Source organism: Helicoverpa armigera, chromosome 4 (genome assembly GCF_030705265.1).
Source record: "Helicoverpa armigera isolate CAAS_96S chromosome 4, ASM3070526v1, whole genome shotgun sequence".
Classification (NCBI taxonomy): Eukaryota; Metazoa; Arthropoda; class Insecta; order Lepidoptera; family Noctuidae; genus Helicoverpa; species Helicoverpa armigera.
In genome coordinates, this window is record NC_087123.1 from 4005747 (window position 1) to 4018084 (window position 12338).

Sequence of the window (12338 nt, forward strand, 5' to 3'; positions counted from 1 at the left end):
TTGATTTTTACCCTTTATCCCACTTCTGAGATGTGAACTCAGAAGGGAAAAGGGTAAAAATCAAACAATAAACACTTTATAATCAATATATTAGCAATTAAATTACAGAGATCAATACTCACACTCTTGCACGTTCGACGGTGTTCACCAAACTGACAACTGACATTACATTGCATTGGCATGACAGCTTTGACACATGACAGATATTACATTAAGGATGCACGAATGATTTACTGTTGGGATCGATATGCTAATCGATACCAACTAAACGTGACTAAAACTAAACTAACTATAATCCTGAAACATAATGCGTGTTACACAACTGTGATCCTGAATAATTTATACGAAAATAGCGAATTCAAATTCATTATATGCAAATGCTTTGTTGCTGTTATATTACCGCATCTTTTTGTGGAGCGGGATTAATACAAAAATTCAAATTTTTAAAGCTGCCTTGTATTCAGGTATCAACGCGTGCAAGCCTACAAAATATTATGATAATATGATGTATACATATAAATAATGTTATCTATAATAAGCATTTAAATTCACCATAAACATTATTTCATAAAGTAAACATAAAAAATGTACATACAGTAAATATCACATAATTATTATGTACTGCTAATTCAAGCAGGATCACGTCCAGTTTGAAGTAGTTCTAGAGCATTCTTGAGATTGCCGATGGCTGTTTTAATATCGTCATAGTTGAGGGCACTGCTAGCCCACTTACAATATTTCTGAGCTTTAGCTATTTGATCTGGAGATAACTGTGCAACTCTATTATCACCATATAAGTTGGCTGGGGGCTGCACAGGCTGTGGTTGCTGAGATGGATCATAGGGCACAAAGCCACCAGGATTTGGATCTGGGGTATATGGCACTGGAGGAAGCTGCGATGCCGCTCTCATTGCCGCATTAGGATCAGGTAGGAAACTGTTAAAACTTGATGGCGCAACAGGTGGAGTTGCTGGAGTGACTGTAGTGAATCCCGGCACTTGTGGCATATCCGTAGCGGTGGGCGCAGGTGCGGCGTCAGGTTGACCATCATTTGCAGTGCCCTCTGCATTTTCATCACCTTCTGATTGCATTGGTCCTAAAATCGTTAAATTATAAAATAGTTAAATTGAGACAAATATGTATAACTATCAATTTAGATTGTAACCATGTGAGATGTGGCCAAATGGTTGATCACAGACGACCTATCACTATGAGGCTGTTATACCACTGGAGTTTGACGAAAGTCGGTGTCTCTCCAATGTCTACATCGACGTCGTGTCATCGGGTGTGAAGCATTAAGGTCTACTAAACGCGATATCAACGTCGTGTCTGCACAACGGTAAACAGTCCAGTGGACGTAGGGTTAATGTTTGCCAAGCGACAAAGAGACATTGACGTCAACGCTCATAAAACGCCAGTGGAATAGAACGGCACTGAAATATGGTGACTCATTTAAGATTTCAAGATGTATGAAATTGGTAGATAGCACAAGATTTTGTTATGTTCATAACCAGAAAATCTTGGGTCTTATCAACTTGCTCACCCCTGCTATAGACAATTATTGAGAACAAAGATTTTAGTGCTCTAGCTACACCACATAGTGAACTACTTCCCAAATAGATAACTAACTTCTGCTGGCAACGTGTGTTGATAAAAAGTAGCCTATTTGTTAATCCAGGGTGTGATACCAACAAAAAGTAGCCTATGTGTTAATTCCAGGGTAACACCTAACTACATACCAAATCAATCCAGGGATTTTTGCCTCTAATAACAAACATACATCCATACATTCTCAGAAACTTTCACATTTATAATATTGATTAGCAGGATATACTTCCCACACAGATAATATAGACGCTCTTGGTAATATTTTAGTTCACTTGATACAATCGCACAAAACAACATGTATGGATAAAGCATTCCAAGAATCAAGCTTGTCAATCATCTCTACATTTCGGAAAGGATTACAGCCCACCAAGTATTGTTTAATACAGAAAAATCTTCACCTGGAACTGGGGTCTCTCCATTTTTGAGACAGTTATGAATGTAAGCAGCCTTCCACTTGGCATATTTCCTGTTTTGAGCAGCTTCATCTGTCAGCTCTCCAAACGTAGTCAGAACATCATAAATCATACCAGCTGTGTAGAAAGCTTTTACTATATTCCTGAAACATAAAATCATTTTGAGAGAATGTTCCCTTCACATTACAGCAATAAATTCACTTAACTCATTTATTACTTCTTCAAATTACATTTGTTGATCATAATAAACAATCATTCAATTGTATAATTAAGATTAATGGTATTGTATTGGAATTAAATGAGACTAGTTCCAATTAGTTTAACTAAACAAATTGCCTCAATTCATTCAGGAAAATATCACCATGTTAATTGGATGAGGAAAAATTTTGTTTAAAAAAATAATAAGTGACATACTTTCCGTAATTTTGTTCCCTGTCTTGTTTGTCAGCATACAAAAACAGCTTGAGTGCATAATTTTCAAGATGGGCCTGTGCTGCTACCTCATTTATGATTGCATCATTATCTTTATTGATTTTCTTGCATTCTTCTAACCAGTCCATTAAAGCTGAAGGAAGGAATACAAGTAAAACATCCAACACATAATCCAATAAGAAAAGATTTTCTATACTATGTATAAAAAATAGAAATAAGTTTATACAATTCAATTACAGAGATTATATCATACCCATAAGCAGCTTTGTCTCTTCAGGTGTCTTCTTGTTTGTGATTTTTAGTCCTACTTGCAAGGCATGGAGTCTACACCAGTAGGCTACGACTGGATCCCTAGTATCATGCTCTGCAGCAGTCTTTAAATAGTGCTGGATTGACTTTAGACTCGGCGGGCACTCAGGAATATTTACAGACATGTTTAGGCAAACTGTAAAGTTAAATCAACACCAAAGAATCAGACAAGTAAGTAGCAGTGATTAAGACAACAAAATTATTATCTTTCAAGTGTCACTCAACACAGGATGAATGATTCACAACATTATATACCTGCATTGACTTGATAGTGCCAAAAAACTGAAAATTTCAACCAATACGCCTCTAATGTAAGTTTTAAAACACACTAAATCTTTGCCATAGACAGCAAAGAATGTAATGGATAATAGAAATAGAAAGAAGACAGAAATATTATGGACTTGATCAAAAATAACAATGACTGATCTGATGACATCACAACACAACGAAATTGACTTGACATTGACTGACGTGACTTGACTGCAAAATGAAAAGTTAAATCTTTAAAACTTGAAACCGCTCGCTCTTGAAACAATGAACATTTCCTACCTTGACGTTGACTAAATCTTCGAAAATAACGCATAATTTCATTAAAATACTAAGAAGTAGAACAAACAAAATCTTAATCAAAATCAATCTTGTTGAGATTGAGGGAGAGAGGTAGCTCAGCGATTTATCGTTATTTTAATAAATGGAACATTACTTTTAAAAAGATAATCAAATGGATTGTAATATTTTGGTACTACTTTCGAAGAAATCTAGAACGAGGAAAAGAGATTTTTTCTTTTCTCTTTTTCGGTGTATAATTTTTTTTTCTTCGGTTGCTCATGACAACAAATGTCAAATCCAAAAGATATTTGACGTTTGTATGTCAGACTTCCTGTCAAGCAAAAAGTCCTGGAGAAGGAGAATTATGAATTTCTTGAAATTGTGTTATTAATTATATCTTGCGTCTAACTATCTTAACAATTACGTTCATATTCACAACAATTTAAAGATGCCGTCTAAGCAAAGAAAGATTGCTATGATGGGATACCGGTCCGTGGGTAATGTTATCGTTTCAAAGACTTGTGCGTCTTATTTAGTGTTAGTGACGTTATAATAATATTATATCGTTTTCAGGTAAATCATCCTTAATTATACAGTTTGTAGAAGGTCAGTTTGTTGATTCCTACGATCCTACAATTGAAAACAGTAAGTATATTTATAAAGCATTTATTGATAACATGTTTTTGTCACGCTACGGTCGTTGTACGATCAATCTTTGTGTACTGAAAGTTCGATACTCCACATGGTCAAGTCGCATTTATACATGTTTTTTTTCATGAATCTTATTTGATAAAATGTTCATATAGGTATTTCGTTCTTGGATATTTAGACTTAAGAAATATCAATATTGAGACTTAGGTTAGGGAAGAGATGTTGGATTCGTTTAATTGATTTATTTTTTTATTGAAATAAACTTTAAGCAAACTGTTCCTACTTTAGGCAAGTATTACAATTAATATGATGTGTATTTTATCCTTAAGCATTCACAAAGTTTATCCGGCTGAATTCAACTGAATATGAAGTAAAGCTTGTGGACACAGCTGGACAAGATGAATACAGTATATTCCCTCTTCAATACAGTATGGACTTTCATGGTTATGTACTAGTGTACTCCATTACATCAAGTAAAAGTTTTCAAATAGTACAAATTATTTATGATAAACTATTGGACATGGTTGGAAAAATACAGTGAGTAGATTTGCTTTTTAGCACTTCCTCATTTTAAAATGAATTATTTTTTAAATATAAAATTTGCAATTTCAGTGTCCCCATCGTGTTAGTTGGTAATAAAACAGATCTTCATCTAGAAAGAAAAATTAGTACAGAGGAAGGCAAGAGACTTGCCGAGAAGTGGAAGGCTGCATTTGTGGAGACCAGTGCTAAGAGGAATGAGGTGAGAACTTTGCAATTTGTACCCTTATCAAGAGTTCAAGTGACCCCTTAAACCTTTAATCACTTTTTGTTTTAAATCAGTATCTATCTAGCAATCATGTGTTATGCATTAATATTCATAATTCCTTTTTCAGTCGGTAACTGATATGTTCCATGCTATATTATTAGAGATTGAGCGATCAGATGGACATATACCAGACAAGAATGGGTGCGTTGTTTCTTAATGAAAAGTTATGATTTATGAACAAAGTGCTTTTTACTTAAGCTGAAGTGATTTAAATGTAGTGTTTGTATGTGCACCGCAAGCTAATTGTCGCGATAAAACTCGATTTTTGTAATTATTTTTATATGTATTATATATTTCTGAATGCTTAGTAAGAGTGGTTTCAGTAGGGTTGCCAGATTCAGGTATTTCGATTCCGGGACAATTCGAGGATCACGAAAAAAATATGAAAAATTAGAATACCTATCTATATTTTTTGCCTTTATATTCGCATGTTTGAAGACTGTTTTTGCAGTCCTTTCAAAAGACTTGCGAAATCTGGGCTCTTTAAAACGAAGAATTGTAATGCAGCGGGGTAATAAAGGAAGGGAAGCGGCCTGCTACTATTATCAAAATGAAGAAAGCTAGTGTATGACGGTATTCGAAAATCCGGGACTAAAAGATGCAATTCCTGGATGCGGGACAAGACTAGTAATTCCTGGACAATCCCGGATTTCCCGGCCATCTGGCAGCCCTAGGTTTCAGACTAGTGGATTGCCTGCTTGGTTTCTTAAATCTCTGTTCCAATAGTTACAACTTAATTTATATGAAACCACTGTTAACTTAAACTGTATGAGCTGCCTAGGACAAAAGAATAATTCTGTTTTGAATGTGTCACCTTTATAAGTAAACATCGAAGTTCACATAGCTAATATTTAAAATTGTTTTGGCAGGAATAGTCTAATTTAGAGCTAATAGCTACACCTTTATTTAAACACTATCATTAATACAGTACAAAAACTTGTTTATACAAACTAGTATAATTTTATATTTATAATTTCTTTCTACATATATTAATTACAAAAAAAAGGAAAGCCATACAGAATATTAGTTATTACTACAGCCTGGCAAGCCCCTTTAAAAACACTCCCATGGTTCACGCGGGAGCAAAGCATTAGGTAATTATTGTTGACAAGACTGTCAGTGGTGGGTCATAACTATGTGCCTAATTTTATTGTTCCTTGTTAAATTAAATCTTACACAATGCGAAAATTATTCCCAACTACTATAATCCCAACTACTAATATCCTGATTGAATGATTGCCAGGCTGTAGATGATTCTTCGTAAATACACATAATTAACTAAACATTAGATATGGTGGAAAGCTGCTTTCTGTTCTTTAATTATGTAACAATATGCTGAAATAATATTGTTATTGTTCATCATTATTTCCAGCACTTTGAAACTTATTAAATATTTCGTCTTGTGCTATTATTGTAGTTGAATACATATATAGATTAGATTAATTTTATTTATCTGTATCATACTGGAGTTGTTCAGCAAAGGTTCATTGATGTAATTTTTGGCGTCTTGAATTCAAATAGTTTTAATGAACGTATTTATAACTACATACTTATGTTATGCCTACTTAGTTATTTATATGTTCATAATAATGTAAAATTTTATTATTTTTGTAAGGGTATAAAGTACATAAAATTATGTTATTGTATTTTTGTATATAAAACTGAATTCTTTTTTGGAATCATTGAAGAATTTATAAATCTATATACTATACTATGTTCTGAGACCAAAGCAAATTCGATTGTCGCATTGCATCGACATAAAAACGCTCTTATTCGTGTTCTAATTCAACAAATACAAAATTGATTGACTGATGTGCAGTTTTCAGGTTGTGCCACTTACCTGCAGGATACCATTTGCGTACTTAATTGTTTGTCAATGAACAGTGGGACATTGTATCCGTCATAAAATATTTCAAGTTTGGTGATCTGTGGTCACGCAAGTAAGAAGTTAAGTACTTCTTATTACACAGTTCGCTTAACACTAGAACTAGTCTGGTTCATCTACTAGTGACAATTATTTTTTCTCGAACAATACCTATTTCTCTTGATGGTGTTAAGCCAAGAAGAACGCAAAAACTTTCTAAACAGAGGAGCCCATAGTCGTTTTGCTTCGTATGGCACCGAAACACTAAGGCAAAACTGACTGATTTCAGTTTCTATTCCATTGTAAACATTTTAATAAGTGGAAATTATACTTACGCATTCAACTATTAACCGAATTCTGTTAAAAAGCTTATATACTTTCAAAATTAAAGGTAGTTCAATCAACAATCAACAACTTTTGATTGTATAATTTAAGGTCCAGACTCCACCAAAGCAGAGTGGAGCTGACAAGTTCTCAAAACATCGAAAGATTTTCTCCGCTCAGGGTTAACTACTCTGAGTGGAATACAAGATGGTTGGATAACGAAATTCTATTGGTTGTTTAAAAACTTCTCCGTCGCCCACCGCTTTGGTGGACGCTGGGCCTGACTGGTATTTGATCATAACACCTAGTGTTTGATTAACAAAGAATGTAAAAGACACGATAACATTGAACCATTTTATTATTGTAAAAATGTAAAAAATATAGATATTGTAATTTATGTTGTGTGGGATTGCATTTAGTACTCTGTCACTATATTTTTAGAGGCTCGAGTTATAAGCGTTAGAATATTTGTATACTATAATATGGTATGTAAACGTGTATTCTGCTTATGCGTTATAATCTTGCAAGAGCTAAGTATGTGAGAAAATCATATGCTTCAATGTAGTGGGCAATGTGGGCATATTAATTATTATTGTACGAGATCGCGCTACGTCTTCTCGCTTCACCGCACTTGGCTGCGGTCCCTGATGCTTCGATACGGGTGACGGCTACAAACTAGAAGGAGAACCTTTACCTTGTATAAAGCTTAGATTACGTCTTCTACACAATCCATAAATGTTTCTAGTATCATCATATTCGTAGCTGACTGCTGAGTCATAGCCTCATGACAATTTGTTCGGATTCATACTTGTATGTAATTATGGGAGATTACAATTTTAAGATAATTGTTATGTGTTTACTTCGTCAGTGCCCCGTAAAAATATGTAGGTACCTCTATGTTCTAACAAACGTCATCATAGATGCGAACATCGTATCAAAATATGTTTTTATATGAAGTGCATATTAGATAATGTTTGTTGCCACTATTTCAGTCTCGTTGTCTGTATGGGTGCATCTAACTAAATCTATAATTATTTTAATTACTTGCTAAATGATCCTATTCGAAAAGTTACCAGTTTCTAGTGGCTATAGGTACCTACATTATCATTAAAATGATGTACCTATACTGTTTTATAAGCATTTTAATAATCTTGTCTAGAATTTAAAATTAATAACAGCATCAAGTGAGATATTTAGCGTGATCAGCAGCATAGCCACGTACAGCAGAATTCACATAAATGTTAAGGTACTGACATTTATCTCTTTAGTAGCTTGGTAGTAGGGTACCTAATACACTTTTTAGGAATTAACTTTTATTATAGTTTCGCAAATTCGTAAGTGACACTCTCATAGCATGCGTTAGCGGGGGACGACCAACGTTAGTGGAGATAATAAGTAGTTGACATCGATCCCATTGGATCAAAATTTTGGAGGCATCGGGAACAACCCTCTGTGTCGTCGCTATCGACGGTAACCTCCCCCACGCACCACGGGTCCATATGAGTGTCACTAACTTTGTTAAGCTATAGTTAGTCTGGTTATTTTTCTTTAACACATTTCCTACCTACCTAGAAGTTTGTAATAAATGTACATAACCAAATACAGTGTTCAGTAGCCTCAGGGGATCCGTAGGATTTTAACTTTATTCTTATTTGTAAATAGGTTCAAATATAATCGCTGATGTTAAGTACATACCTTTAAGTTAATAATTATACCTCGATAGATAGATTTGTGAACGTGAATTTGGAATTTGAAAGGTAATCAGTAAGGGCCCTGTAACACACTAGAAATAGACCTACAGGATTGCGAGCGGCTGCGGGGCGGAGCAAGCGTGCAACGAAAACTTTACGGGCGCGTCGCGTATGCGCAGCGGATACCTACTTTCTTTAGAGTACTCTAGACGGACAGTTAAATTGCGTGCTAATACTATATTGTGCAACATACATGTTAAGTGTGTTAAAGATTGGGCAAGTTGAAAAAAAAAATGCAGTTTTTTGTAACATTGTAGGTACCTACAATATTATTGTGCGTAGGGCCTTACATAGTAAAATATCCAAGATTTTAGTCATTTTACAGGCTTTCATCATGTAGTGTGAGAAAATGAAACACGTTATGTGTTATTAGGTAGGTATCTGCTACAACTGATGTTAGCTTTTAAGTATCTAAATCCGTATTCAAGTGATACATATTTTCTGCCATGTTGCTGTATTAAAGTACCTAATGAGTAGTTAATTTATTTTGCTATTCAGAAGTCTGCGGAAGATTATTATGTGGCACAATATTGCAAGAACCTACTCTTTTATTTGTAAATAGATATAATTAAAATAAAGAAACTGCCACAAAGCTTATGGTCTTTTACTGAAAATAAAGTAGGTAGGTACCTACCTAATTTATCTTTAGCTATCATAAGGTACCTAACTGCTTCAAAAGCTTTTATGAAGTCTTTTGCTCATTTGGAAAGGGGTAAGTGACGACGTAGGTACAGGTAATGAATAACATGTAAGTGATGAATGAGCTCTTGGCAAGTTAAACTGGGTTTGTTTCTTATGAGAGTGTACAAAACCGATGAACGTATTGAGCAGGTTTGGGCACTTTCCGGTGTCTGTTAAGTGTACCGTACTTTACTGCCAAGATTATCAATATTTTCTATATATTCTGAAAAAAAAAAAAACAGAAACCAGTAGGTATTGTTTTTATCTATCTTATATCAATGAAACACTTAGCAGCCGGGACGGGTTAGCGGTCGTGCAAACGATGGTATTCATTTCTGCTAAAACATGACATAGGTATTATTGGGACTGTGATCGTAATCTATAAGGAATCACATCTTCTACCAAAGGAAACGTGTCGTCGTAGACGGGGATTTGACTTTATTTAACGAATTTGTAGGTCTTAGATACGGTTTTGATCTAACCAAAGGGTATTGGGTTGCCCGGGTAACTGGGTTGAGGAGGTCAGGCAGGGCAGTCGCTTCTTGTAAAGCACTGGTACTCAGCTACATCCGGTTAGACTGGAAGCCGACCCCAACATAATTTGGGAAAAAGGCTCGGAGGATTGAGATACGGTTTTGATCTCAAGTGGGCATTCACCATAGATATAATATTACTAAACAAGATTGCGCACGCTCAAAATATATATTTACGAAAATGAACTCTATTCTAACGCAATAAGGTACTAAATTGGTTGCATAATACACAGAGGCAAATCCGAGCCAAGAGGGATAGTTCGAACGGAGGCTGTTTGTCTCTTTCTAACACCTTGCCAGCATAAAAAAATGTTGTGATCAAAAGTTTTGTCTTCCCAAAAAACAATTGAATCACTTATATTTTTATCTTATTTTAACAATTGTAAGTCAACAAATTAATAACAATCGCATTAATTTATTCGTATTTATTATTAAAACATAAACAACATAAATTTTTATTTTGCTTTTTTTTATTTTCTAGCGGTAACCCTGAACATTCTTGGCGCGTAATCAGCATTTAAAATTTTGTTTATATTTTTTGTATTAAATCAATTTAAACTATTAAAATAGTGAAAAGTGTTGCGTTTATACTTGTAAAAGTGAATCCTATGGGGGTTGCAGTATATCGTTGCACAGGTTAGCTAATATTAACATTTTCGTAAATCAACCAACTAGGGTGCCCATGAATTCTTGTAATGAGTCAAAATATGGGTGATGGATTTTAAAACTGTTGTACTATTGTTATAGCTTCCCAAAAAATGAAGGAAGGTGACATAAATGGCTTAGCAGTCTATATGTGAAGCAAAAATACAGACAAATCAGTCTTCACTTCGAATCTCCCTGCTTTTATACGGCTAATTCCCGCTAATTTTTAAAAGCAGATATTAGTATCTTAAGGTCACAAACTGAGTAAGTTAAAACTTCAATACCAATCTGTGTTTAATAATCTTAGCAAATTCGGATTAGTCTCACATAGCTTAATCTCATAGTCACCCTATTAGAAAGGGACAAACAGCCTCGGTACTAACTGTTTCACTCGGCTCGTTTTTTGGGTATAGGTGCGCAGTCCTGTTTACTAATATTATGTCTATGGCATTCACTAACTCATGTCTAAAAATCACTCTTTTGGTTTCTGAACGATTGGCTTGGGCAAGTGTCAAACTGACAGTAAAATGTCAACAAATTATTGTGAAAATGGCGACTACCGGAGTAGGCTTTCGATGGTTAGATTTATTAGAAAAGGAATTCGATAAAGCATGTGTGGAATTAGACACCTCTATAAGTAAGTTAAACTAAGTTCAATATTATTTAAATATTCTGTCGCCTATGTAGTGCCGGCTTGGTCTTTTTTCCATTGGTTAAATGGTGCTATTAATTTGTTGTTTCTGTTGAAGATTTAATTAGTTTCACAGGAATTATGCAGCACCCGAACTCAGTAATTAATAATTGCACCCTTTGCACTATAAGACAATCATTATCCACAATTTTAGAATGCACTTTAAAGTTAATTCTTCTGTACCACTTGATCTTCGCCAGCATTTCTGTCATTGCTTTGTTTTCTTGTGTATAAAATGTGATGACAATGATAATAGATGACTGATATTTTATCTCAAAACCTATTGTTCCTTAATACTTGGTTCTGGCTAAATCTGATTAGAAGGAATCATTTAACCTATCTCTCAAGTTGAAATGATTTTTCTTAGTATAAACCAAAGATAGAAACAAATATAGGTTGGTGGGCTGTCTTGTATGCTATTATAAAACATGCAGTCTTTTCTATAGACTAATAAATTATAAATATTGAGTATTAACCCAAAGTTAATTCCAGATATATTTTGGGATTTTTGTAAATGATTTGTATATCTGAATTACAGCAGAGCTGGAAGCGGAGGAGCCAGAAGTGGTGTTTGGTGCTCGTCAGAAGATTGCCACACTCAGCTCATGCTTCGCACAACTCACGCACAAGGCACTTACAATATTTCAGAATAGTGCCAAAATAGAGGTATGTCCTGTAATAAGTTTGTACAAAACTAAACCTTCTTTAACTATTATACAGCGTGGGATACAGAGTAAATCAAAATGGTAAAAATATCAGGCTTAGGCAGGCTAAAGGTCCATCATGTATTTCCAATTGGATACGTTAAATTTGATCACACAATACTACTTATCAACATATTAATATTGTGTAATGTATAATAATTATATTGGAAACAAAAAACTATTCTGCAAATGCTTTATCAGAAGCTAGTTAATTAAAAAACTATAAATATTATTCATGAACCTTTCAATATGAGAATTTTCCAATTAGTAAGTATTGTGCAAAAAAAATGCTATATCACTTCTATTGCATCACAGCATTGTTGACATCATAGCTCAATCTGCCACGAAACTTGTCTCATAGTTATTGTTATGAAT

At 34.3% G+C, this 12338-nt stretch overlaps 3 protein-coding genes across 3 annotated transcripts in view; 2 read left to right on the forward strand and 1 right to left on the reverse strand.

Annotated features, from left to right (window-relative positions):
• Positions 1-434: 434 nt before the first annotated feature.
• Positions 435-3222, reverse strand: LOC110380556 (vacuolar protein sorting-associated protein VTA1 homolog). The gene is made up of 5 exons (XM_021340558.3): positions 3018-3222; positions 2707-2898; positions 2436-2586; positions 2007-2164; positions 435-1096 (listed from the first exon to the last, which is right to left on the reverse strand). The coding sequence occupies exons 2-5, from the start codon at positions 2885-2887 to the stop codon at positions 630-632; spliced, it is 957 nt and encodes a 318-aa protein (XP_021196233.2). The 5' UTR covers positions 2888-2898; positions 3018-3222; the 3' UTR covers positions 435-629.
• A 387-nt stretch (positions 3223-3609) lies between these two features.
• On the forward strand, positions 3610-7804 carry LOC110380558 (GTP-binding protein Rheb homolog). The gene is made up of 6 exons (XM_064034526.1): positions 3610-3808; positions 3885-3956; positions 4292-4499; positions 4575-4704; positions 4838-5086; positions 5445-7804. The coding sequence occupies exons 1-5, from the start codon at positions 3760-3762 to the stop codon at positions 4925-4927; spliced, it is 549 nt and encodes a 182-aa protein (XP_063890596.1). The 5' UTR covers positions 3610-3759; the 3' UTR covers positions 4928-5086; positions 5445-7804.
• A 3243-nt stretch (positions 7805-11047) lies between these two features.
• LOC110384098 (Golgi-associated PDZ and coiled-coil motif-containing protein) overlaps positions 11048-12338 on the forward strand; it is a 43898-nt gene continuing 42607 nt past the window's right edge. The window contains exons 1-2 of the mRNA XM_064034305.1: positions 11048-11205; positions 11798-11925. Of these exons, the coding sequence (XP_063890375.1) occupies positions 11118-11205; positions 11798-11925 (216 nt within the window). The 5' untranslated portion in view covers positions 11048-11117. The remainder of the gene's footprint in view (positions 11206-11797; positions 11926-12338) is intronic.

What these genes read in the sequence shown, in the direction of transcription:
- LOC110380556 (XM_021340558.3), bottom strand. Translation starts at nt 2,887, where the DNA reads ATGTCTGTAAATATTCCTGAGTGCCCGCCGAGTCTAAAGTCAATCCAG. An exon ending in AGAGACAAAGCTGCTTATGG is followed by an intron (nt 2,587 to 2,706) that starts GTATGATATAAT and finishes TCCTTCCTTCAG; the next exon opens with CTTTAATGGACTGGTTAGAA. An exon ending in TGGAGAGACCCCAGTTCCAG is followed by an intron (nt 1,097 to 2,006) that starts GTGAAGATTTTT and finishes TAACGATTTTAG; the next exon opens with GACCAATGCAATCAGAAGGT.
- LOC110380558 (XM_064034526.1), top strand. Translation starts at nt 3,760, where the DNA reads ATGCCGTCTAAGCAAAGAAAGATTGCTATGATGGGATACCGGTCCGTG. An exon ending in GATGGGATACCGGTCCGTGG is followed by an intron (nt 3,809 to 3,884) that starts GTAATGTTATCG and finishes TATCGTTTTCAG; the next exon opens with GTAAATCATCCTTAATTATA. An exon ending in GACATGGTTGGAAAAATACA is followed by an intron (nt 4,500 to 4,574) that starts GTGAGTAGATTT and finishes TTGCAATTTCAG; the next exon opens with TGTCCCCATCGTGTTAGTTG.